The sequence below is a fragment of the Rhinichthys klamathensis genome, unplaced genomic scaffold (genome assembly GCF_029890125.1).
Source record: "Rhinichthys klamathensis goyatoka isolate OS25496 unplaced genomic scaffold, OSU_Roscu_1.1 h1tg000825l_1, whole genome shotgun sequence".
Lineage (NCBI taxonomy): Eukaryota > Metazoa > Chordata > Actinopteri > Cypriniformes > Leuciscidae > Rhinichthys > Rhinichthys klamathensis.
The window spans coordinates 153,109-178,157 of NW_026607208.1; the positions used below are offsets into that span (position 1 = coordinate 153,109).

At 37.1% G+C, this 25,049-nt stretch overlaps 1 protein-coding gene across 1 annotated transcript in view; it reads left to right on the forward strand.

The window, feature by feature from the left end:
• The window catches only part of mgat4a (alpha-1,3-mannosyl-glycoprotein 4-beta-N-acetylglucosaminyltransferase A), an 81,319-nt gene that overhangs the window by 13,681 nt on the left and 42,589 nt on the right, over positions 1–25,049 (forward strand). The window contains exons 3-4 of the mRNA XM_056243663.1: positions 13,471–13,638; positions 16,426–16,566. Coding sequence (XP_056099638.1) covers positions 13,471–13,638; positions 16,426–16,566 — 309 coding nt within the window. The remainder of the gene's footprint in view (positions 1–13,470; positions 13,639–16,425; positions 16,567–25,049) is intronic.

A 25,049-nucleotide genomic window follows, 5' to 3' on the forward strand; every position in this document is an offset into this window, starting at 1 on the left:
AAAATAGGGCTGATGTGAACAGGCCGATAATCATTCCTGTGTATTTGAGTGTGTGTAGATGTGAGTGTGGGGGCGGGGCGGGGATGTTTGTTTTTGCACGAGCGCATGTATGAGCGCAAGTCCTGTCAGTTTAAACATCACGCGCAAGAAGACTGGAACTTGCGCGCTGTTTTCTGTCAGCCTTACTAAGGCGTATTTTTGTCCCGCCAAAGCCTTATTTGACCGGTGAGTAATGTCAAAGTCCTTTTAGGCTGGTAATGTAGATGAGTGATGTAGATGACTGACTGCTGCGCTTGTTTAACTGAGAGAACGAGCAGAGAGAGTGAAAGCCCCGGTTGGTCGCGCGCGCGCGCACGCACTCTCGTCGTCTTCAAACTGTCTTTCTCTCCCTCCCTCGCGCATATTAATGAATTGAGTTGACTGAATATCTTTGAGAATACACGATGGTAAAAGGTCGGAAGACCGACGTTTTTTTTTCTTCTGAACTACCACTGGTTGTGAATTGTGCTAAAATAACGATGCCTTATGTTCTCTGAAAAGCTTTCCACACATTCAGATGACATAAACCACACTTTCAATAATAAAAAAAAAAATCTATCTAGTGATTTAATGTTTTCTGTGTTGAGACAAATCTTGTGCGATGTCCTAAACTGCCGGTTTAATCACACAAACGTGTGCCGTGGTCCGTTAATGACACGTCCGATTCGCGAACTAATGACTCATCTGAACCGATTCACTTTAATGAATGGTTAAAACAACTGATCTGTCCAACACTGAACTCAAGAGACATAAATCGGAAACACTTTACATTAAGGTTTCATTTATTAAAGTCTAGTTAACTACATTAGTTAACATTCTAATATTAGTTTCTATGCGGATTTACTCCATGACAAAACCACCCCAGTCATTCTAGAATGATTCATTCTTTCCAAATAGAGCTATTCAAGTCATCTGGTGAAATTGTTTTTTATATAGCAATATATATCACAGAAAAATAAAATATCGCAATGTCTTTTTTTTTCAATATCATGCAGCTCTAATCCTCGCTATGTGTTTTATCGGTAAATATCGGTATCGGCCATAACAGCAATATTAATATCGGTTATCGGTATCGGCCACAATTTTCACATCGGTGCATCACTAATTTAAGTAATTAAAAATAATATCATAAACGGGCAATTAGTCCGCTAAAGGCTTAACTAAACAACTAGTAGTCGACTAGAAAAAATCTTTAGTATTATTATTTAGTATAATAACTGTATTATTATTGAACTGCATACGCCCAACAAAAATGAACAAGATAGGCTCAATCTGAAAATGAACATTGTTAAATTTTGCATTAACTTTAAATGTGTTTCAATGTAAATGTTCTTTAGCTAGTGTTTGTCCCTTATTGATGGCTCCATTTTCACGGCACCAGATTACCACACCTCAAGTGAACCAGTAATGCAGTAATGTAGTAATGTTTATGTGATTTTGTTCATGGTTTTAGATCGCTTTCTCTCTGAATCTCATTCCCCCTTAATCTCTTTCCCTCTGGAGGAATGGGATTGGATTATTTGTGCTCACGTTAGTCAAACATGCCACAGACAACATAATAACAGTGCTATCATTTTTGTAGATGTTTGTGCAGTGGCTCTGACTAGGTGTTTTACAGATGGACATTTGTGTGTGTGTGTGTTTTAATGTGATTACTCATCAGATTTACAGCTATTTGAGGATTTTCCACTCTCTCATATTTCATCATTGATCTGTTTATTTTATGGTGGTTTTTGCTTATATAAATACAGAATTCTGCTCATACCGCTTGCAGAATCTACAAGATGTGTATCTTTTTTGATATGATGGATTATCAATTTTTTTTTAGTTCTGCCCTGATGAAGCTATTTGACAAAACCGATATTTACAATTATTTCACAAGACATATAGTTTATAGTTATTTTAACTTGGTTCTTAGAGTGGTGCAGGGATGATGTATTTTTGTAGGCCAGCCCAAAAGTTAGCATCACCCTGGTTCCCTCGTCAAAAACCCAATAGGATTTTTTTAATGGCTTTTGGATTATTGCAGAAAATAAGGTTTACCTTGAAAGTTTGTTTTCCTTATAAGTATGACACAGACTGTAGCTGTTTCAAACATTTAACCAAAAACCACTTCAGGAAAATGGAACCGGAAGTGTTAAAATGCTAACTCATTTCCAGGTTTTGGCCTACAAAAATACGTCGCCCCTGCACCACTCCATTTTTGTGTGAGCAGTGCAGCAACTGTTTGACATGTAACATGACATGTAACGGAAAGTTGCATATACGGTATGTAGCATATATATATATATATATATATATATATATATATATATATATATGGCGGTCTTCTTCTGGGACACATAAGTATGGATAAGTGTTTTAGTGTTGTAGTTTACGCTACAAATGCAACGTGGTTCCATATGTTTTAGACCAACTCTGATTTTTTGTGGTTTTGCAAAAAAAAATGTGACTGGTTTACATCAATATTAACGCTGGCCAGATTACCGTTGAAGGAGACAACACATAATATCAATAACCAAGCTTTCAAACAGAATAATTGAATGGAAATTTTGAGATTTTAGAATCATAATATTTTGTTTTGTGGAATATCTGTTATGAAGCTTCTTCAGGGCAGAACATTAAAAACAATATCACATTTTTATGATCCGTCTTATTTTTTTGTTAAATATCTTACCGATTTTTCTACATGCCCCTTTTCTCATAAGTTTTACACATCCTTTGTATGTTGCATGAGTAGAAATGTTTTTAGGCACCGTGACTCTCTTGTGTCTCAACTTATTAGAAAAGACTGAGGATTTCCATCATGTCCTGCAATTAATGAATGCCATTGCTTGCTTGGTTTCCCGGCACATGAGCTAACTAGGAGAGGAGGAAAGATGAAGTGGCTCATTCATTGTTTGTAGGGTCTGAGTACTGCATTTGTATCCCAGCCATTCCAAACCCCTACCTTTCCCTTTGGTCTTGCTCATGACTCTCTCTCTCTCTCTCTCTCTCTCTCTCTCTCTCTCTCTCTCTCTCTCTCTCTCTCTCTCTCTCTCTCTCTCTCTCTCTCTCTCTCTCTCTCTCTCTCTCTCTCTCTCTCCCAAAACAATTCACCCACATGTCATATGATCAACACAGTGACTGTCACATTTTCTCTGTCTGCATTCCTTATTCCCTCATTCATAGGGTTTTTATGTTTAGCTTCATTCATTTAAACATGCCTAGTGGTGATGAATTCAAACATGATCTCAGTGCGATTGATTTGGAGATGCCAAACTCATGGATTCACTCTGAATGTGAAAACTGATGCCATCAGTCTGGCTTAATGATGGGACTGGGAGTAACACATTTTTTAGCAAAAGATCAGATTTTGATTTTAAAATCTGCTTGCGTGCATTTCCCTTTTAATTGGCCAGTTTTGTGTATAATTGCTAGCATTAAACGAATAATTGTTCACATTATGTTATTTATTTATAAATGTCTTTTAAAATGTTTGTTTTTTAAAATAAGTGTTCAGCAATTTTGTGTACACACTCATAAATCACTGGGCTGTTGAATACTTGATTCTGATTGGTTGACGGACGTTCTAAGGTGTGCAATTATTTTCAGGGAAATGCACGGCTAAAGTAGTTCTTGGCAGGTCTTGACCACATTACAGTTCCATATTAGTTCACAAAATGATTTCAGTTATTTCAAAGGTCCTTATAGACAACAACTGCAAAACCCACAACGACACTGACCAAGCAAATAATAGTAAAGAATAGGATAAAAACCACAAGTTTTTTGCCACAAAATTAATTTTATTATGTATTATACATTTATTAGTTATTATGGAATTCACATATCTTTCTCGTGCTCTCTCTGTCTCCCACTCAAACGCACACACATACCTGGTACTTGTGTGTTTTCAGCGCTGCTCTGAAGATTTTATCAGTAAAATAGTTTAGCAACTTAAAAGCTACATGACGTTTCTCACAAGGTGCAGATAAACGTAGTTCCGCTATTAGTAGACGCTGGTAGAGACGGACGGACTGAGGTAATTCACATGCTTAATCTGTCTCTCTATAACTGCATTAGACTGCTATCAGTGCCATTACTAGCTCTAAAACGACGTTTTGGAATTAGCAACGGAGGCTTGGGATGAGATGCGTAAGAAATGAGTCAAATTATGACCAAATTAAAAGCTGACAAACGTCTTTAAATGCATCATTTGAACAATGTTTTGAGGTGTGGTAACCGGTGTAACTTGGGTGTGCTTTATTTTTCTAATAATTCAACGGCCCGTCGTCAATTATTCCTTACGTTTGTGTGTGTGTAATTATACAAAGAATTGCTGAGCATTTATTTGGAAAAAAAATACATTTTAAAGATATTTATAAATAAGGCCATTATCGTATTATTATTATTTCTAACATTTTTAAGGATGAAGGTTTAGGTTATAGTAAATGAGCTGTTGAGGAGGAAATAAAGAGGGTTGGTTAGTGTCCTTAGGCGAGCTGATCTTGGCTCCAAACAGCAGCAACTCTCTCCCTGTTTCTCATTTATTGTGTATGCGACAGAAGGAACATGTGAACTTTGCGTATTCCTTTGGGTCTTGACCTCTGCACTCTGTCCTTGTTAAAAACTATGTGTTGAAAGCATGTGACTGTCCTCTAAAAGACACTCTCTAACACACACACACACACACACACACACGCACTGATAACCCCTTGTGTTGCTGTATACCCTTGTCCCAGTGATTCTCAAAAGTGCTTGTGTCGGTTCTGCAACTTTGTTTAAATAGCTTCCTGTTGCTCTGTTTAACATTCAGTATTCATCATCATTAGAAAGTAGCGAAATCTAATTTCCAGTCTAAAGCAGCTAGAGGCTTCCTGGTTTAAAATGATAAACTTCAGTTTTTAAGCTCTCATCAGTTTTCAGTCTGGCATCTGGTGCAACATCCAATCTACTTTAACCGTTTTTAATTTCTTAATGCACATTTCTGGTCTAAAATGAAATGATTTATTGGTGCATGTTATTCCAAATATAAATGTTTGTTTAAAATGTAATAACTTTATCATCTGACATCACTTAGGCCACACTGGCTATAGGATAATATTGACTATTGGTTAAATAGCTAGTATAATGACATTGTTTTAGCAAACTCACATGCGGTATGGCCTTTTTCCACTCAACTCCCAATTAGGGGTGGGCGATATGGCAAAAATACTATATCACGTTTTTTTTTTTTCAGGAAAATCACGATTCAAGATTTTATCATGATTCTTTTTCATGTTGTTTTTACTATTTTGCAAGTGACTAAGCAGTACAGCCAAACTAATGTCCCTATTTTAAAAACAAACCCTTACTAGGTAACAAAATATCAAATAAAAAAGAATGCCAGACATTTAGGCCAAAGTGGCGAAGAAAAAAATCTTTATTTTCTTTATTAAAAAATAAGAAAAAATGAAATACAAATGAAATAAACCGTGCTTTATTTTTTTCAGCTACAGTAGGTATTTAACAGTAGCATTCAAGAAAGAAATTAAATTTACAAATATAAAAATAAAACACTACATAGACTTATTAAATCTACTATTAAAGTTCTCAGTCAAGAGCAGTGTGTGATTTTTTTTTTTTTTTTTTTTTTTTTTTTTTTTTTCCCTCTTTGTTTTTTGTTGTTTTATTAACATTAAAGGGATAGTTCCCACAAAAATGAAAATTGGCATCATTTACTCTTTCAAGTTGTTTTAAACCCATATACGTTTTTTTCTTCTGTTGAAAGTTATTTTGAAGAATACTGGTAACCAAACAGTTGCTGGTCCCCAGTGACTTCCATGGTATTTTTTTTACTACTATGGTAGGCAATGGGGGGTGAGATCTGCTTGGTTACAAATATCCTTCCAAATATCTTCCTTTTGTGTTCGGCAGAACAAAGAAATTCATACTGGGTTGGAACAACTTGAGGGTGAGTAAATGATGACAGAATTTTTATTTTTGGGTGAACTATCCCTGTAAGCAGGCTTAGTTTGCTCTTGCTGTTGCGTTGCCTATGGATTTTCATCTTCCGTGCTTTGTAGTGTTTCTCTCCATCATACGACAGAACAAAGCCAGTCCCTCTGAAGGCACTCTGTTCTCTGTTCTGTTCCACAGGTTACATTTTTCCACTTGTGTCCTCTGTGAGTGACTTTTCTTATGACAAATTTCAGTCCTCCTCATCCTGAGTAATACCTGAGGGTGGAGAGTAAAAGGCTGGAGCAGCACTACTGAAGTGTGTTTGAGCTTAAGAGGGTTCAGGGAAGAGCTTTCACAGCTGCAGAGAAAAAAAGAACAGGTCACATGGTCATCACTGCACTGTCCTGTGGTTGCCTAAATAGTTCAGTTAAAGTACAGTATGTAAATTAAAAATTTCAGAACAACCTGTAAAATGTACAATTTAAAACTAATTTACAAAAAAAAGTCAATAAATAATGTAAACCATTAAATCCAATAGCACTTTTCTGCTGAATTAGCAAGACCACACTTCTACTACAATCTGTTTTGTACCTTTTACATATGACAACCACCAGAACTACAACAGAAAGAGACGCATGATGAATCAAAGTTTATCAAGTAGCTTTTCCACAAGAGGTAAATACTAATATATAGACTCACTGTGCTCAGTGTCGTACACACAAATACAAAACTCCATCATCTTAACACGATACTAAAATACTGTAATAAATAATTTAACAACATAAACCCTACTGCACATAACGGATAGCAAAAAACTAGGAAGAAACAATTATTCAAATGAAAAATATATATATATATTATTAAAAATATAGCTTCTTTTCATAATCCCCTCAAAAAAAGTTCACCAATTCTGGAGTGTTCCATGATTGAATGAAGTTCACACATATTTCACCCATGTTCAAGTTGTTAAAATGTTCAAATTCGCCATGTTGACCAACAGAAAGCTGCTTGGTTTGAAGGTATGTTCTGTGTGAGCAATGCTTCACTCAGTCATGGACAATGGACCTTTTTTTTGCTTGTGAAATTTCACCAAAATGTCACTGACTTAAGTTTGAATTAATACTACATGCTGGTCTGAAATATTTTGTTCTGATTGGTCATTCTGAAATGCTTTTCTATAATAACTGCTAAACTCTATAAATGACAATTGTCCTATTCAGCTGATTTCTTGCATAACTGCAAGATCTGTCTCAAGTAGCAGTGTAAGTGAGCTAATACAGTCAGCCAGTCATTATAGTAAACACACAGGGTTTATTTTGTAATTTATATGACTGTACATTATGCCTTATTTCATTGCATAACATACAGTATTTCACCTCTGCGGGCTCCAGTCAAATCCCAATGGATAAAATCAGCTCTTGCCCTACATTATTTCCAGCTCAATATTCTCTTTCACTCGGGCATATATGCCACATTATATAAATTTAATGGGTTGCAAATGCAGTTTTCTGTTGTCAAATACACTGATTACCATGATCCCTCCACATGGGTATCTGAATGGACCAGAGCATGTGTCTATATTTCCTCCATTTTGATGATATATGACATTGTGCATCAAGACACATCAAATATGTTTGTGTAATGAAATACAGAAGCAACAACAACCCCATTTTAAAACCCATTTGGTGCAGCATTTAGCTGTTCATTAACATGCTGTTGGCAGGCAGGTTGACAGCGTGATTGAACAATATGTCAATTTTTTGTCATCTCTATGTAAATCAACAGCTCTTTTCTTAGTAAAGTAAGCTTTATCCAGCACTAAATGGATTTTAAAACTTGGTTGGAAGTTTTGTATCCTTTTGTATTATATCAGAAATGCAGAGAATGTCCCCACACACTCTGTCCCATCCATCACATGCTCTTCTTATATGTACATCTGGGTAAAGGCCTGAGAGAAACGACGCAAAGAGAAAGGAGGCACTGAGGCAGGGATGGTGGGGGAGGGAAAAAGATAACAAGATTAGTGGGATGTGCAACAGTTTATGTGCTAATCCATTTAGAGTGGCTGCAGTCCGTCAGGATATTAGATGGACTTTCTGTGGTTGAGACAAACACTAGGGTAATGCTGATTTAAGGGCTGAGTGTCCTTCATGGCTGGTTTGTAGATTCATGCATTATATTGTAATGCAGTAAAGAACTAATTGAAGTGGTTCTCAACTAGTGGACTGGGTTTTCCTCAGTAAGCTTCCAATGGGGCCGTAGGATAACTTGAGTATTTAAATTAATTCATTCTTAATATATTAAAACTTCTAACTTTAATCTAAATGAAAATGTAAAAAAAATATATAAAATCAAGATTGAAATTGAAATCTACAGAGCCCCTAAAGGGACTTGGTTGTGGAAAAAAGTTTCTTGGGGGAACGCAAACATTTGCGCAAGAACACTTTTTCATCCCTTCTCTCATATTTATATATTTTTTTCATCACCATGTCCCTTTAGGGGCTCTGTAGAAATCATATTTCATACATTTCTTTTTCCCACCTCAATAACCAATATATTTTATTGAAGAACAAACAGTTCTTGAAACTTTAGGAATCACTAAATGAAACATGGTTAATTAAATATCATTAGTCTGTACTTCTGTTAATAAACAGTTAGAAAATAGACAGACAGATAAATGAAGACTGTTGCAAGACTACACAAGCTCCATTATAACTGTGCGTGTTCTTGTGTGAACAGGGAATTAGAATTAAACAAGGTTTTAATGCTTTTCTCACTGCTACTTTAACTAGGCTATAAGACTTCTATAAATCATGTGAAACTGTATGTTGTTTATCAGGACAGGGAGGTTACTAAATACTGCAGAGGCGTATGTAGGTATGTAAACACAGGCAGTATAAAGTGCTCCGGTTCTGACGTCAATTTCATGAAAATTTCCAAAGGAGCTGTTTTTTATTTGCGTCATGAATGGTCTGAGTGTACTGAGGAGGGAGTGTCTACTGGATTGAGAAAGTGTCACTGAGATTTTATTAAAAGAAGTCTCGTATGGTTGCAGTTATTTGACAAAAAATACATTAAAAACTCATATTTTGAAATATTTTTTACCATTTAAAAATTACTCTTTCTATTTTAATATATTTTAAAATGTACTTTATTCCTGTGATGGCAAATCCGAATTCAGCATCGTTACTCCAGTCTTCAGTTTCACATGATCCATCAGAAATCATTTTAATATGCAGCTCAAGAAACATTTCTTATTAATATCAATGTTGAAAGCAGTTTTTTGCTGCTTAATATTTTTGCGGAAACTGTGGTACATTGTCAGGATATTTTGATGAATATACAGTTCAAAAGAACAGCAATTATTTGAAATAGAATTTTGTATTATGATAAACGACTTTTGATCAATTTAAGGCATCCTTGCTGAATAACTATAACAATATTCATGCTACTATGTGCATAGATACAATGTTTTAAATAGGCCTGTTTACACCTGGTCACATGCGTTTTTTCTGATTGGATAGCTATCCGATCGTGAAAAGACCAGGTGTAAATGCCCTCCGAAACTCTTTCGAGACGGATTTAAATCCGATCACTCAACCACTTCAGACGAAACTGGGAATTGTAAATGCATTAGGAAAGAAACTGAAAGTCGCAGATGCTCAACACACAATCATTTTCATTCAAAGTCGTCTGACTAAGCTGATTCAGGCCTATTGCGTTCTTTGATCTTGAAATTAGCTGACGATAAATAAAACGCAGCGCATATCTGTTGCTTTCATTGACGTGAACTCTGTTAAATTTGCATATAGTGCGGGAATTAAAAGATCAGATCTGTATTCGTTTTTTCTGAAACACATTTATGTAGCCAAGTGTAAATGGAACTGTTTTAACAAATCATGTAACTATATGAATAGTAGAAACGCATGAAGTGACCAGGTGTGCAGGCCCAAACTGAGCTGTTCAGTATGTTTTTGTTTGAGCCAAAACACATGTGTGTGGTGTAAAGCCCTTAAGGATGGAAGTAGCTGATTCTGCACACATCTATTGTCTCTTGTACATCATCACTCAGCCCCCAACAAGCTCTCTGCCCAGGGCTGCAGCAACACCGTGGATCTTATTAAACTTATGTGGTTACCGGTATGTGCACGTGCGTGCGTGTGTCTGAGTGACACTAACACATAACAGCCCTGCAGCCCTTCAAAGTGTGTCTTCTTAATTTAGATTACAAACTAGAAGCCTGAACACATCTTTCCCACACTCAGCGTAATGTCATTTTCTTTACAGCAACACAGGCCTAACATTTTACATTTTGTTTGCCGATGGTGTCGGATATAGTAAGAAAATCTGCTGATCTGCTAACAAACATGTAATTTGATGCCCTTGTTATTGTTGGATGGAGTGCCTTCTCTCTTCAACATACTAAAGTCATTATCTTTTGGAATATGAGTTTCCCAATAGCACTGGCTGATTGCCTGCCCAAACCACAGAGGAGTTCAGTAACAGTTCAGCTTGATCAGTAATGTAGTATTGAGCACAGTGAGCTGTTGTGATTTTAGATGCTTTTATTTTGATGATAAGTATTACAGCAGGCATGCATTAGTCTTCTTGTATAGATCTATTACTCAGAACCGGTTTACTCAGCCACTATATTCCTGCAGTTTTTGTTGTCTTGTGTAAATCGTATCTGTCCAACTTCATATTTTGGCTGTTTCTTTAACCACTGGAACTTTTATATTTGTATACTTTTTTCAAAACGTACGACTGGCCCTCATTTGTGGAATTATTTCCACCACAATCAGCAGTTTTACCACCGATAAAGGTTCTTTTCAAAAGGTAGTGTCAAAGACAACAGTTGTCAGGTACTATATACATTGTTGGACTATTTAGTATACAAATTACTAGGTCCTTAAATTTATTTTAAGAGTCAACCGGGCAAAAAAAGTCCATAGTTGAAGAAACCCCCATTTAAAACCAATCATAAAGAAGTGCATCAAAGACAGATACCCCAAATGCAAGAAAGGAATACAGCATGTAAACTAGGGTTGTGCCGAATGCTGATAGATGATAGTATTGTGAATCGACAATAGTCAGACATATCACCAATGGCTGATTCCTTTGATGATATCAACATGATAATTGGCTTGTTTTCCCATTAAGGTATTAAATCATTATTAGTATAAGGCTAGTATTATTATTCAACTAATATTAGGACCTTTTCTAATTTCATAACGACATCACCACATAACAACACTTCACACTTTAAAAAAAAAATCTATTCACAAATTTTAAAAAATTGCTTGTTATAAAAGAGACGCATCATTCTTATACATCCAAGATGAAAACGGCATCCTTGTTCGTCAGCATTTTGTTTTGTTTTTATAGCACATAAAAAAAAAAAAAAAAACATTTTATGTTTTTAATGGCGTAATTTTTAATGCCGCAAATTATAGGCTTATACACAGAGTACGCGTGATTGTGAACTCAAAAGCAAAAGTGAAAAGCTAGCGCAAATTCAAAAGCAATTCTTCTCCGCCCTCCTCCCGGTGTTATCGCAAGTTCATATACCGGTCTGAAAATGTCCTCACCGTGACAACCCTATTATAAACCCTGTCCTACTGTAGCTGAAGGGGAAACTAAAATGTTGAGATTCTGGATCCTTGCAAAACCCCCTCGGTTTGTAAGATGGAGAGCTCCCTGGGAATGTAGAATCTTGGGATAAAAGCGAGATCAAGAGGAAACCTGTGAGAGACTTGCTGAGGTCAAACAAGCAGTCATTCTTCCAGCTGTCATAGCAGAAGTTCAAAGCGATCAGGCTCCCGTCTGTATGAAGAGAGTGACATTTCTACACACAAATCGATGTTCTTGCGGAAAATTGGACATGAACATCCTCACAAGACCTGAACCATGAGTTTTCCGATCCTCAGAAGAAAATCAAAGTTGATTTGACCGTTTGTTTCAGTCAGATACAAACCACAAGCACAGCCTACGTTGTGTGTAGAGCCAAAACATTGAGCTTTCTGAAGCTCTGAGACCCTTTCAGATGCATTAAATGCAAGGTCTTGTTTCAGGGTGAGGTCTGACTCATAACATGTTGAGTCTGCAAATAAAGCAGGCGGTGTTACTCAAGGCTAATCTGCTGTAGCAGAGGGCACTTCCCACTGGCTCTGCCTCAGACCACAAGCTGTCTCTCTCTCTCTCTCTCTCTCTTCTCTCTCTCTTCTTCAAGATGAGCAGCAGTAAGATAGCTTTCCTGGAAACCCATGTTTCACAGAAACTGATGGAATCAGGAAAAGGCAGGTCTGGTTCCTGAAAATAATGCTTTTGCTGTCTTTAGATGTTGGACAGTTGCAGTTTCTTAACGTTTTGGAGGGTTTTTTTCATTCAGCCCTAAACTTGAGACAATCCCATGTTGATGTTTGTTGATTTGTTTTTTTTTGTTGCAACCAACTGTTACAAACACTATTATATATTTTTGCGCTACATCCAAATATTTTGAATAGTAAGCCTTGTCTTGGATATATGAAAATGCAAATGCAAATGTTCAGCACAATAAGGCTTGAATAGGGTTTGCATTAGTTTTTTTGTTTGTTTCTCTCTCTCTCTCTCTCTCTCTCTCTCTCTCTCTCTCTCTCTCTCTCTCTCTCTCTCTCTCTCTCTCTCTCTCTCTCTTTAAAAATAAATGATTCTCATTTGAATTTGTGTTCATTCGTATGTAAATGTAAGTTGTTCACATATTCCCCAATGATTCAACTTACCCACTCACTGTTTGTTGTAACAGTTTACCCTTAATGTTGGGCACATGTTAATTTTTAACCTTTAAGTCAAGGCAAGTTTATTTATATAGCACATTTCATACACTATGGCAATTCAAAGTGCTTTACACAAAAAGGAATTAAAATAATCACAAAATAAAAGCAAGAGAGTTTAAAAGCAAAACAACTCCCAGTTTTACTCTGAGATTTTCCCATGGTGATTACACTGTGTCTGTTGTGTTTATTCGGCCCGCCTAAGAAATCTATTGGACGTCTCCGATGGACCCGATTTTTCCCTAAAATCGGACAGGATTTAAGTTATCACATTTTTTTTGTGTGTGAATAATTAAAAAAAAATTAAGAGTATTAATCGTACCTCTCATAGAGCAGTGTTAATGTAGTATTTATATTATATATTAATAGCTTATATTTTATATTTGCAGTTTTCATTTTAGTTATGTTTTAATAGTTTTGTTATGTGCGTTTGAAATTTGTATTATTATTATGTTTTATATTTCTATTTAACTTTATTTTATTTCAGTTGTCTTACATTTTTAATCTTACATGTTCTATTATTTTATGGTATTTCATAAATGATTTTTCATAGTTTTAGTTAACAAAAACAACACTGGCCTAGTGAACAACTTAACTCAATTAAAAAATGGCACAACTTTCCCGTGGGATGACTTAAACACTGCTTCAGTCTGGCCTCATGTTATCCTTCTCTCTCTGTCCACCCCTCCTATTCTCTCTGCAGAAAAGCTGGTAGCCTATCAGAGGGAGTTTCATGCCCTGAGGGAGCGTCTGCGCGTGGCAGAGCACCGAACCCTTCAGCGCTCCTCTGAGCTCAACGCCATCCTCGAGCAGTTCAGACGTGCCATCGCAGAGACCAACGGCAGCAAAGATGCTCTCGCCAATTTCTCAGGTTACTGCATGTTAACAGTTGTGTGTGTTATCAACTTAATATTATTATCTGCCATGCAGTAAACTGGCATGTGTTTCTCACAAATTAGTGGGAACAAATATATGTATTGTATAGCTGCTTCCTTCACGGAATTCATTTATCTCCACAATATTATAGAATGCCAAAGTTTCCGTCCACTTTTTCAGTGTCCTTGGTTCTGGAAGAATTTTTCCTATACATTTTTCCTATTGATATTTTCAGAAAGTCTTCGCTAAAGACTTATAAGCCATGAACCAAAGCAACCCAGCTATGCGGTGAATTATGACATTGAACATTGTTCAAAGCAAAAGTAGTATTTGAAAGTCGGAAAATCTTTAATGAAGGGAAGAACTACAAACCTGTGTAGCTTTGCAAACAATATAGCCTTAATGAAAACAATGGAGACATATGAAACTATCCATTTAAAGATGTTGGTTGTGTATATAGAAACAACATTTTTTGTTTATTGCATATAAACGCAAAATAAGTGGTTTGAGAGTGTAGAGCAGTGGTTCCCAAACTTTTTGAAAGCATGGCACCACTTTGTATTGTTTTTTTTTTGTTTTTTTTTACGGCACCCCAACCCAATTAAACTAATCGTACATGTGTACATACTTATATAAAATTAAATCTAGTTGAGCAAACAACAAATGAAGCATAAACAGCAGCATGAATTTATTATGAATGCCTCATAACAGACCTAACACCGCGTCCTAACCAAACGCGCCGCGACACGCGATAAAAGGTATCTTTTCCATGTTAATCAGAGTTTTTGTCCTAACCAGCCGCGACGGCGACACGCCAAGATTCTGTTTTAGAAACGGTTTCAATCTCTGCGACGTCGCGGCTGGAACAACAACAGAAAGTTTGATAATCTCAGGTACTGTTTATATGCTTTATTTAATGTTAAAAGCGTCTGTGTGAGTTTGAATATCATTTTGTGTGTATTTTATAGCCATACTGAAAGCAACAATTCACCTCAGATCTTCAAAATAAATAAAAGTGAACAAGAACGTTCAAACTGTCAACTCATTGTTAACAGACAAGTGTATTCTATGACATTGATTGTTTCAGTAAGTGATTTGAACCAAATAATTGGAACAAAACACATTAAAGATTGATACTTAACTCTTTAAAGGAGTGATGAACTGAGAAATCAAATTTTCCCTGAGCTTTTGACATCTAAGAGGTCATCAAATTATAAGAATATCCTGTAAGTTTCAGAACTGAAAACGTCCTTGTTAGTCCAATAAAAGCTTTTATTGACACCGGGCTCAGCAAACGACTCGTTTTTCAAAGTGGGGAACTATGACGACAAAGAGGATAAAACACCACCCCCGCAGAAGAAGATCAACGCCTACTTCAACACAGCCGGTTTAGCCCCGCCCAACGATTCGCGGATTACACGAAACTCATTATAATATGCAAAACTGTTATCCACTCACAGCAGTGGGCGTTTACTTCCAAGTCTTCAATGCGAGACGCCCATAAAAACCGAGCGTTTTTGAGCTAGGCTCAAAACCAGGGTAGAAAATAGCCTATTACTTATTCATTTTGATGTTTTTGAATGTAAAAAACCAAGCGAACGTCATGTTGACCTCAGACAACAATATAAAACAATTTAAAAAGCCAGTTCATGACCCCTTTAAATAATAGTTACCTGACCTTATAACTTAAAGTAAACTAAAATATCTGTGCATGGAACTGTGGAATTATGGGCATTGGTAGATTGAGTATAGTGCAACTCCTAAATCGTGCTCCACTGACAGGCGCTGCCTTTTTTGTTTTAAGAACGCTAGCTCCATCTTTGCCCTATCCTGTCAACCTCTGCGTGAAATATAAAATTGAGCGCGCACCAATTCAAAGGGCGGAACTGAGCGGAGCGGGCGATTTAAACTTTAAATATGAATGAAATATATCAGTGTTTTTTCGCTTATATATTTTTGTTTGGACATGCTCATATGTTGGTGTTTTGATATATATTTTTTAAATGTATTTTGTAAAAAGTTATTATTTGTTACGATGGTTATTTTAGGCTGTTTAAATTGGGGAAAAAGCTTCTGATTCTGCTGCACCCCAAGCCAGTTGTTGGCACCCACTTTGGGAAGTACTGGTGTAGAGGACTGTCTTTAAATGTTTAAAAGTTTACGTTCAAAATCAATTCCCATATGAAGAAAATGAATGGGATATTTACTTCCAGAACCTGATTGTTGCACTCACAGAGCATCTTGTAAGCTCAATATTTTGACTAATTTTATAATGCTTTCAGCAACCAATACTACTAGAGTGTTGTAATTTCAGCTCAGTTTTGCACATTTTGCCTAAATTAATGTTTGGCTTGGGGTGTGTGTTTCTTCTGTTGTTAACATTTTACAAGACATCATCTAAGGCATTTGAGAGATGTGGCTGTAATTCTGCTGCACATTTTTGCCCATAATCAGCACATAAAAATATGTCTTGTAAAATGTTAACAACAGAAGAAACACACACCTTAAGCCCAACATTAATTTAGGGCAAATACTTGTTGATTATGTTTCCAAGGAACATCATTCTTATACTTGATAATTCAGCTGTGTCCTGTGTGTGGTTTGCTTTCCCTTTTTGGATTATGTATTTAAACCACTCTTACCTGCTTCTTAGTACTGAGGATCAATAAGTGAGTGTTTTGATGAATTTTAGGGTAGTAAATTTTACTTTTTACTTGGGATTAGAACATTCACATAGTTTATGCATCCTTTAAAAATGTTTAAATACTCTGGTTTCTTACAGATGAGACGCAGAAGTTGTTAAAGGATCTGGCTCACAAGAAGCCCCTCCAGGTGCCAAATATCTATCACCATCTGCCTCACTTGCTCAACAATGAAGGCAGTCTGCACCCCGCCGTACTGGTGGGCCAGGGACGTACCGGAGGTGAGCGAAACAACTTACTTCAGCTTTTCAAGTTTTCTAGTTCCAGTAGTCATCATCTGTGATCTTATCAAATGTCTGATAAACCAACTAAAATAGCACTCTCTCTAAAGAGAGTTTATTACTGTGTAATGTTGCTTTTTGAGCATGAAAAAGGTCTGCTAAACTACAAAGCACAGTCACTTCAAAGAAAGTTATTCGCTATATCAGTAAGCACTGTTTCAGAACTCACTGAAACGCCTCGATTGTAGTCTTTAGTTTTCTTCCGGGAACTTACACGTCACAATATTCCTAATTAAAATAATTCCCGCACAAGACATATGCAACAAAAAGGGGGCGAGGCCTGGTTGAGTTGCATTAGTAGTGTGTTGAAACTTTCAGTTATGGTAAGGGTTGTTACATTTCAGAAACACGCTTGAAGCGGTTGACCAATCACAACACTCTGGTTCAGCCGACCAATCAGAGCACATTGTGCTTTTCGGAAGGAGGGGCTTCATAAGCCTCACTGATTCTCAATATTATAGTAATGTAATACCAACTGACTCCCTGTTTAGTTTAGTTCAAATCGAATTGAAACGCAAGCTTGCGAATCGAATCGGGAAATTTGTGACAATATCCAGCCCTAGTGTTTTGAACATTCATGCATGAAAACCTATTCTAGTAGACCCCCAAAACAAAATCAAGTATAAATATTTAAATAAGCACTCAAGTGTTAAACCATCTATTATTAATGTGCTACTTTTCAATGTCCTTTAAGCCGGACTCAGACTACAGAAGTAGTCATTGTCATTTACCCCCTCCAGGCATTTTGCGTACAGAGCATCGGTCGGTTCCGATGTTCGGCCCAGATTATCTGGTAATGTGAGGCGTTTACAGATCAAATCTTAAACCTCCCGATCTGCTCGCTGACACATCAGGGCCTGACATGTTTGATACCGTATATACCCGAATATAAGACGACCCTGAATATAAGACGACCCCCCCATTTTCCAGACTTATTTTTGGGGAAAATTAGATTTTTGTGTAAAAAATCTTGTTTTCAACAGAAAATTATTTTAAGAGCAAATTTCCGAGGCGTTGTTCCAAATGCCTCGCATCACCTGTGCCTCGTGTAGAGGCCCGCTCGTCGGCGGAGACCGGCACATATGCGCTTCCTGATTGGCCATGACTGCGGCTGCCCTGAGTGCGACGGGATGGATTTAACCAAACCACCCTGCGGGGTCGTCTGGCCGTTTTCTCGAGCCGCGCAAGAAAAAGCGCTGTTCACAGAGGATGCCAGAGCGGACGGAGACAAGCGAGCAGAGACACCCCCCCCCCCCCACCACCCCCTCCCGTTGACATATCTCGTCTTTTGCGCGCTCACGTTCGTTATGTAGGCGCGCGGTATGCGTGCTCATAATGAAAGCGACGCGCTCGTTTTTTCCAAGAAAAAGGCTATCAATCGATTCCTCCACTCGAATATAAGATGACCCTGAATATTAGACGACCCCCCATTTTTCAGCCTATTTTTAGGACAAAAACCTCGTCTTATATTCGGGTATATACGGTATTTAGGATTTTAAATCGGCATGATTACGACTATGATTACGCCAGTTCTTCCACAATAGCCAGTGAGAGGCAAGACTACAAGGAGACGGAAGTAACAGAACATTTGAAATGTCCAAAATCTCAGAAATAACCAGTAGCGGAGTGCAGCCTTACAGAGAGACTCAGGAAGAGGTTGCATCTTTTGAACGCACCTGGACGTTTCTGAATGGTTAGTGGATACAGTTATGTAGTTGTTGTGGAGTTACATTGATTTATCTCATCGACTTGCACGTACCGTCATGTTTAACTTTTACACAAGTTGACAAAGTTCCCTGAGGTCTTTATAAGACGGCTGTGAGATTTTTCGGTTAAATAGTGTTCTGTGCTCGTCTGTGCAGCCATTGACGGGACAGTTTGCATGCTCTGCTCGAGCTTTTGTCATTGTGTTAGAACTGGTTACACTTGTAAGCCAAATGGCGGGCTGTGCGTGGAAACGTGCAGATTAAGGGGCGGTAATATTATAAGATGCCCTTTCTACGTCAGAAGGGGAGCGAAATCAGATCGGCTTATTTTTTTACATGCTTGCAGAGAAAGGCTTACCAAAACAAAGTTATTGGGTTGTCACTTTTCATGTTTTCTGGGTTGGTAGATGCACTGGGGACCCGATTATAGTAGTTAAAAACGGAAAAAGTCTGATTTTCATGATATGTCACCTTTAAAAACTCCTGTAGTCTGAGCCCAGCTTTAGCCAAGTTCACTTGACAAATACTAATCACTGTAATGGCCTTGTTAAGAGCTGTCATGTGAGATTTGTTTTTCACCCTCCATTTCTCACGATTTCAGCCAAGCAGCGGGGTGTTGCAGTCTGCCGTGTCCTTGCTTGTCGTATTGTGTTACACGCCTGCTATCTATGGGCTGTCACAGGCCCGGTCAGTGTGTCAGAGCTGAAGCTGCAGCCAGCGGCCCTGAATGGAGGCCAGGAGACCTTTTGTCCCTCCTTCACACACCCACAGCAGGCCTATCAGATTCTCATTAGAGGAATCAAGCCCTCCTGGGTTCAGCGAGGGTTATGGAGAGGACAGTTGTAGTATGGGAAGTAAGAGGACATGAACGTATAAGAAGTAATGGGGGAAGCTGCAAGAATGGGGTGTGGGGTTTCTGAAATCTTTTGTTGACTAATGGAACTTGATACTTCAGTCTTGATTTTGAATCAGTGGTTTAAATCAAACTGGTTTTGCTTTAGAACCCAGATTTTACATCAGACACAAAGCAAGAACCCAACACACTTCCAGAATTGTTCATAATACAAAAGTAAGAAAAACATTTGTTACACTGAAACTACAATTTGAGTATTAGATGACCGCAATCTGATGAAGGTTAAAGTTTACAGTGTAAAGTTTACAGCTTTCTTTAAAAACACTAATATAATAGTATTGTTACATGTAAATTGTATATTTGTCTTTCACACAGTACCTGTCAAAAGTTTGGAAACATTAAAAAAAACTTTTTTTTTTGTTGCAAATAAGTCTCACCAAGGCTGCATATAATTAATCAAAAATACAGTAAAAACAGGAATATTACAAAATATTATTACACATTAAAATAACTGTTTTCTATTTTAATATATTTTCATCAGTCTTCAGGGTCACATGATCCTTCACAAATCTTTCTAATATGATGATTTTCTGCTCGGGTAACTCTTCTTCTTCTTCTTCTTCTTCTTCTTCTTCTTATTCTTATTCTTATTATTGTTGAAAACAGTTTGTGCTGCTTAATTTTTTGTGGAAATGGTGATACTTTTATCATGATTCTTTGATGAATAGAAAGTTCAGTGAACAGCATTTATTTGCATTTAATTATTAAAGCATTTATTAAATATAAATATTTTGTAAATGTCATAAATGTCTTCACTTTTGATCAATTTAATGCATCCTTGATGAGTAAAAGTATTAATTTTTCTCTTTTTTTTAATCTTACCACAAATGTTTGAATGGTACCATTGTTTCCACAAAAATATTAAGCAGCAAAAACTGTTTTTAACATTGATATTAATAATGATAAATGTTTCTTCAGCAGCAAATCGACATATTCATATGATTTCTGAAGGATCATGTGACTCTGAAGACTGGAGTAATGATGCTGAAAATTTAGCGTTGCGTCACAGTAGTAAATTAAATTTGTAAGTATATTCAAATGAGAAAACATTTATTTTAAATTGTTTTTACTGTATTTTCGATTAAATAAAGGCAGCATTGGTGAGCATAAGATACTTTCATAAAAAAAAAGAATGTTTCCAAACTTTTCACAGGTACGGTATCTTTACATTTTAATGTTATTATTAATCATTAACATTGACTTTGAAACTAAACAGGTAAACTGGCAACATTCTAAATGCACAAACAACCGTAAATGGGATTTTCCAGCTCAACACATGAAACACAGGACTAAATATAAAAATATGAAATCATTTTCTCCTCCCTTTGAGTTGTCAAGCCTAGGTGTTTTTCTTCTCTGTGCACACATATGCGGTTAGTTGCATTTTGCATCACTTTCCACAACAGTACCAGTGCAGATGTGCAACGATGTGCAACACATTTCTGGGTCACACCCAGTTGAGAACTACTGGATTAAATTATCACAAATAAATTGTCTGAAGGAAATGAGACTGAGGAAGAAGGAAATAAACAGGAATTCTTATGCATTTCTGCAGTATTTAATGTATCCTTTAGCTGACTACAACAAAGCATAGTGATCCTGATTGTAATCAAATACACACAATTAGAAGACAAAATGTAAAAGTTTAAGAATTGCTTGAATATTAATGTGCATATTGTGGGTTCTGTGCCCCCACAATGTCTATAGTGGTTGCTTGATTGGCTGGAATTTTTTTTACTGGCGTAGTGACCAATCCACTGATCTGGCTAGTCGATACCATAAGCCTGGAGCTGTCGTGCTCTTTTGTGGTGAGTTTTATTTTGTTCTTGTTTGTATGACACATTGTACCACACTATTCTGTATCAGGCGGTATGTGGGGTTAACGACAGATGAGTTAAGTCAATGTCTAGATGGCTTTATTACAAGCGACATCCAATGCTGGGACAGACTGCAGTGAATGACAACAGTGACGTTAGAGAATGTAAAAAAAAAGCTTGTGTGACTGACCTCTGTCACACGAGGAGGTTGTTTTTCTGAGCATATAAAAACAGTGAGAACTCGTTGTTTTTGGACCGCACAAGCCCACCCATGCTTTATGCCCGCCTCCTCCAAACCCACAGATGGACCTCCCCTACTGGCTAACAGTAATCTCAGCCGCCTCTTCTGTGTGGCAAGACTGCGTCCGGCTCTGGCTCGTACCCATGCCAGCGGTCCCTCTCTTCTCAATGAGATCGTGGCTTAGGAGAGGAAAATTTTAGAGCTGTAAATGGGGACATCTTCTTCTGTTCAGACCCTAGAGACTGTGCACCATATATCTCACACTCATCGCCACCCATTTATCGATGTAGACCCAGGGGTTTGCAAACAGTTGAAAAGTCAAGGCCAAGGGCCCATGGAGGAGAGATCTATAAAAATATTTATGACATTTGTATGCACATTAATGAATGGTCTAATAAGCATTATGTCGAGTCGATGACGAAGATGAGGAAAAGGAAATTAAATTTATGGTGTAACCAAGTAATATCATATTTCTTTTAGTGCTATCAAATTGATTAATATGGAAGAATTCGGGTAGCAATATTCAATTTGAAATGTAATATGCAAAATGACAATGCAATATGTAAAATGGCAATGCATTTCTGTATTTAAATTTATGTTTTCCAATACATTTGTGCAAAATTAAAATGATAATTCAATTATATATTGTACATGTGCCATTTCATACACTAGTTTTAATATGTAAATTTTAACATTTTATAAGTTGCAAAATTAAAATGTATAACAGATATGATTAGATATTTTTAATATATTCAAGCAAAAACTGCAGCAAAATTATCATTTAAATGTTATTTTTCTTAATTGCATTTACACTCACGTTTAAGGCACTTACGATTGCATTTTCATTTAGTGTTCCGCAATGAATGTAGCAAAATTCAATGTGCAAATTGAAAATGCATTCCGAGCCGATCACGTCCCCGCCCCCTCCCGCCCTGTCAATCACTGCGTGAAGGCGGGGCTCGGCAACAGGTAAACATTGGCTTATGTGTTTTGAGGTGTTGGAATGATACACGGCTGCAGAACTGATACGAGCGTTAAATTCACTGGCAGAAAAAGTGGAGCGTGAACAGAGAAATGGTAGTGTTTCTGAAGATTATTACACGTCTGCAGGTGATAGAACCAACGTTGCACAAATGTAATGGAAAATGTAAATTTAAATACAGAAATGCATTGCCATTTTTACATATTGCATTGTCATTTTGCATATTACATTTCAAATTGAATATTGCTACCCAAATGCTTCCATAGATTAATCACGATTAATCGTATCCAACATACGTTTTTTGTGTATCTAATATATATACACTCACCTAAAAGATTTTTAGGAACACCTGTTCAATTTCTCATTAATGCAATTATCTAATCAACCAATCACATGGCAGTTGCTTCAATGCATTTAGGGGTGTGGTCCTGGTCAAGACAATTTTTTTCAAACAAAATTATTACATTTATCTTGCCTAAATGTTTGCGCTCATTGCATTTTTACAATGGGGTATTGTTGTTAAGAATTTACACAACACAAGGAAGCTTGATTTAAATTGTTTAATTAAATTGAAAAAAGTGGCACAAATAAATACAATAGAATAAAGATACAAATAAAGACAAATAAAGAGAAAAGTTTTTGAATAGGTCTAACACTAGTATTCATATACAGAAACTGAATAAAGTAATCAAATGGAAAATAACACTGGGTAGTATTTTAGTCCTGAATAAATTAAATACACAGGCTAGTAGTAATCCTGATTCCTTTAACTTAAAGCTATCTTTTGTTGATTTGACAACAAAATTAATGACAGACACATATGGCTGCCGTCACTTTAAGAGCTAGTGCACGGATCCTGTGTTCATTAGACTGGCATGCGTTTTATGCTTATTAAAGACAAAACCGACTATATTTAGAGTATACTCACGAAGACCGAAATTGACAAAAAATTTTGTGTTAAAGCAATATAATCCGCGAAAAATAACTTTTGTTACTGGCCAGCTGTTTTTGAGGCGGATTTTCGAATGTGCGCATAGAAAATCATCTCAGAGAGCGTGCGAGCACTGATTAGTTTAAAATCGCTTGAATGTTTAAACTGGTAAGACTTAAAAAGACGTGTAAATGGTAAACTTCAGTCACGATGCACTGCTAGCCCGATTGTGCAAGTGAATATTCCGTCATGTCCCGAGTCCTAAACGCGAGTGTGTATTATCGCCGCAGCGCTTGATGCTTGCCTTGCACAACACATTTTGAGAGAAGAGATAGAAGATGCGGCACCGCTGAACACTCACGCTGTTTGTGAAATTGCGTCTGGCAGATAGTTGTTAAAAGAATGATTTGATTTTATAATCTGTGTGGATTACGATTGTGGGAATGGGAGACCTGCGGGAATGATTAGAATTATGCGCAATCCCGCGCCGAAATTCGAGCCCTGTAGTGTCCAGCATGTGTGGCGACGCCCTGGTAAGGAGTACCAAGAAAATTGTGTCTTGCCTAGTCAAGCATGGTGGTGGTAGCATCATGGTCTGGGGCTGCATGAGTGCTGCTTGTACTGGGGAGCTGAGCTTCATTGAGGGAAATATGGATTCCAACATGTATTGTGACATTCTGAAGCAGAACATGATGCCCTCCCTTCAGTAACTGGGCCAAACGGCATGATAACGATACCAAACACACCACCAAGATGACAACTGCCTTGCTGAGGAAGCTGAAGGTGAAGGTGATGGAGTGGCCAAGTATGTCTCCAGACCTGAACCCTTTTGAGCACCTGTGGGGCATCCTCAAGCGGAAGGTGGAGAAGCGCCATGTGTCTAACAGCCAGCAGCTCCGTGATGTCATTATGGAGGAGTGGAAGAAGATCCCAGCAACAACCTGTGCAGCTCTGGTGAATTCCATGGCCAGGAGGATTAAGGCAGTGCTAGATAACAATGGTGCTCACACAAAATATTGACCCTTTAGACACAGTTTTGACATGTTCACTTAGAGTGTACTCACTTTTGTTGCCTGCTATAATGGGGTCTAAGGTGTTTTTGGGGTCCTTAAGATGTTTTGACATGCCCTGACATTTGTGCTTTTTTCAGTTGCTTATAAACATGTTAATGGCACAGGTGAAATTACACTCTATTTAGCACAAACAGGGCTACCATAATATGTGAGCAACATGTTTGTATTTTTGAGAGAATAATGTTTATGCATGGTTATTGAAAAAACTAAAAATTTAAGTTTCTGAAATAAGGCCACAAAACACATACTAAATATGTGTCCACAAGACTTTTGACTAATGGATGTTGTCGCCTAGAGTTTTTGCTTCAAAATTATCTGGAAATCATCCTGCCTAATCAATCACATAAAACAATACATTGATTTAAACTCTGTAAGACACGTTTTGTTTGGAAAGGCAATATGTGTGGGGGTGTGAATGATCATGAATAATGCTCTGATTCACACCTGAGAAGACAATGACCCTCATAATGAGCTGCATAATGAGCCTTTCATTCAGGTGTGTCACTGGGTACCACAAGAAAGAATGTGAGGACTTATTTTGTATGCATCCAAATTGCATGATATCCAAGGTAAACATTTCTAGTAACTATGCAGTTAATTCTCATACTGTATTTTCAGAAAGTTTTGGAATATATCCTCTCCCCAAATTTGTCACTAATAAAAAACTAATCAACGAAATCTTGTCTAAACATTCATATTTCATCTGTAACATATCGTTTTTATGATATATTAGCATATAAATGTTAATTTGCAGTTTAAT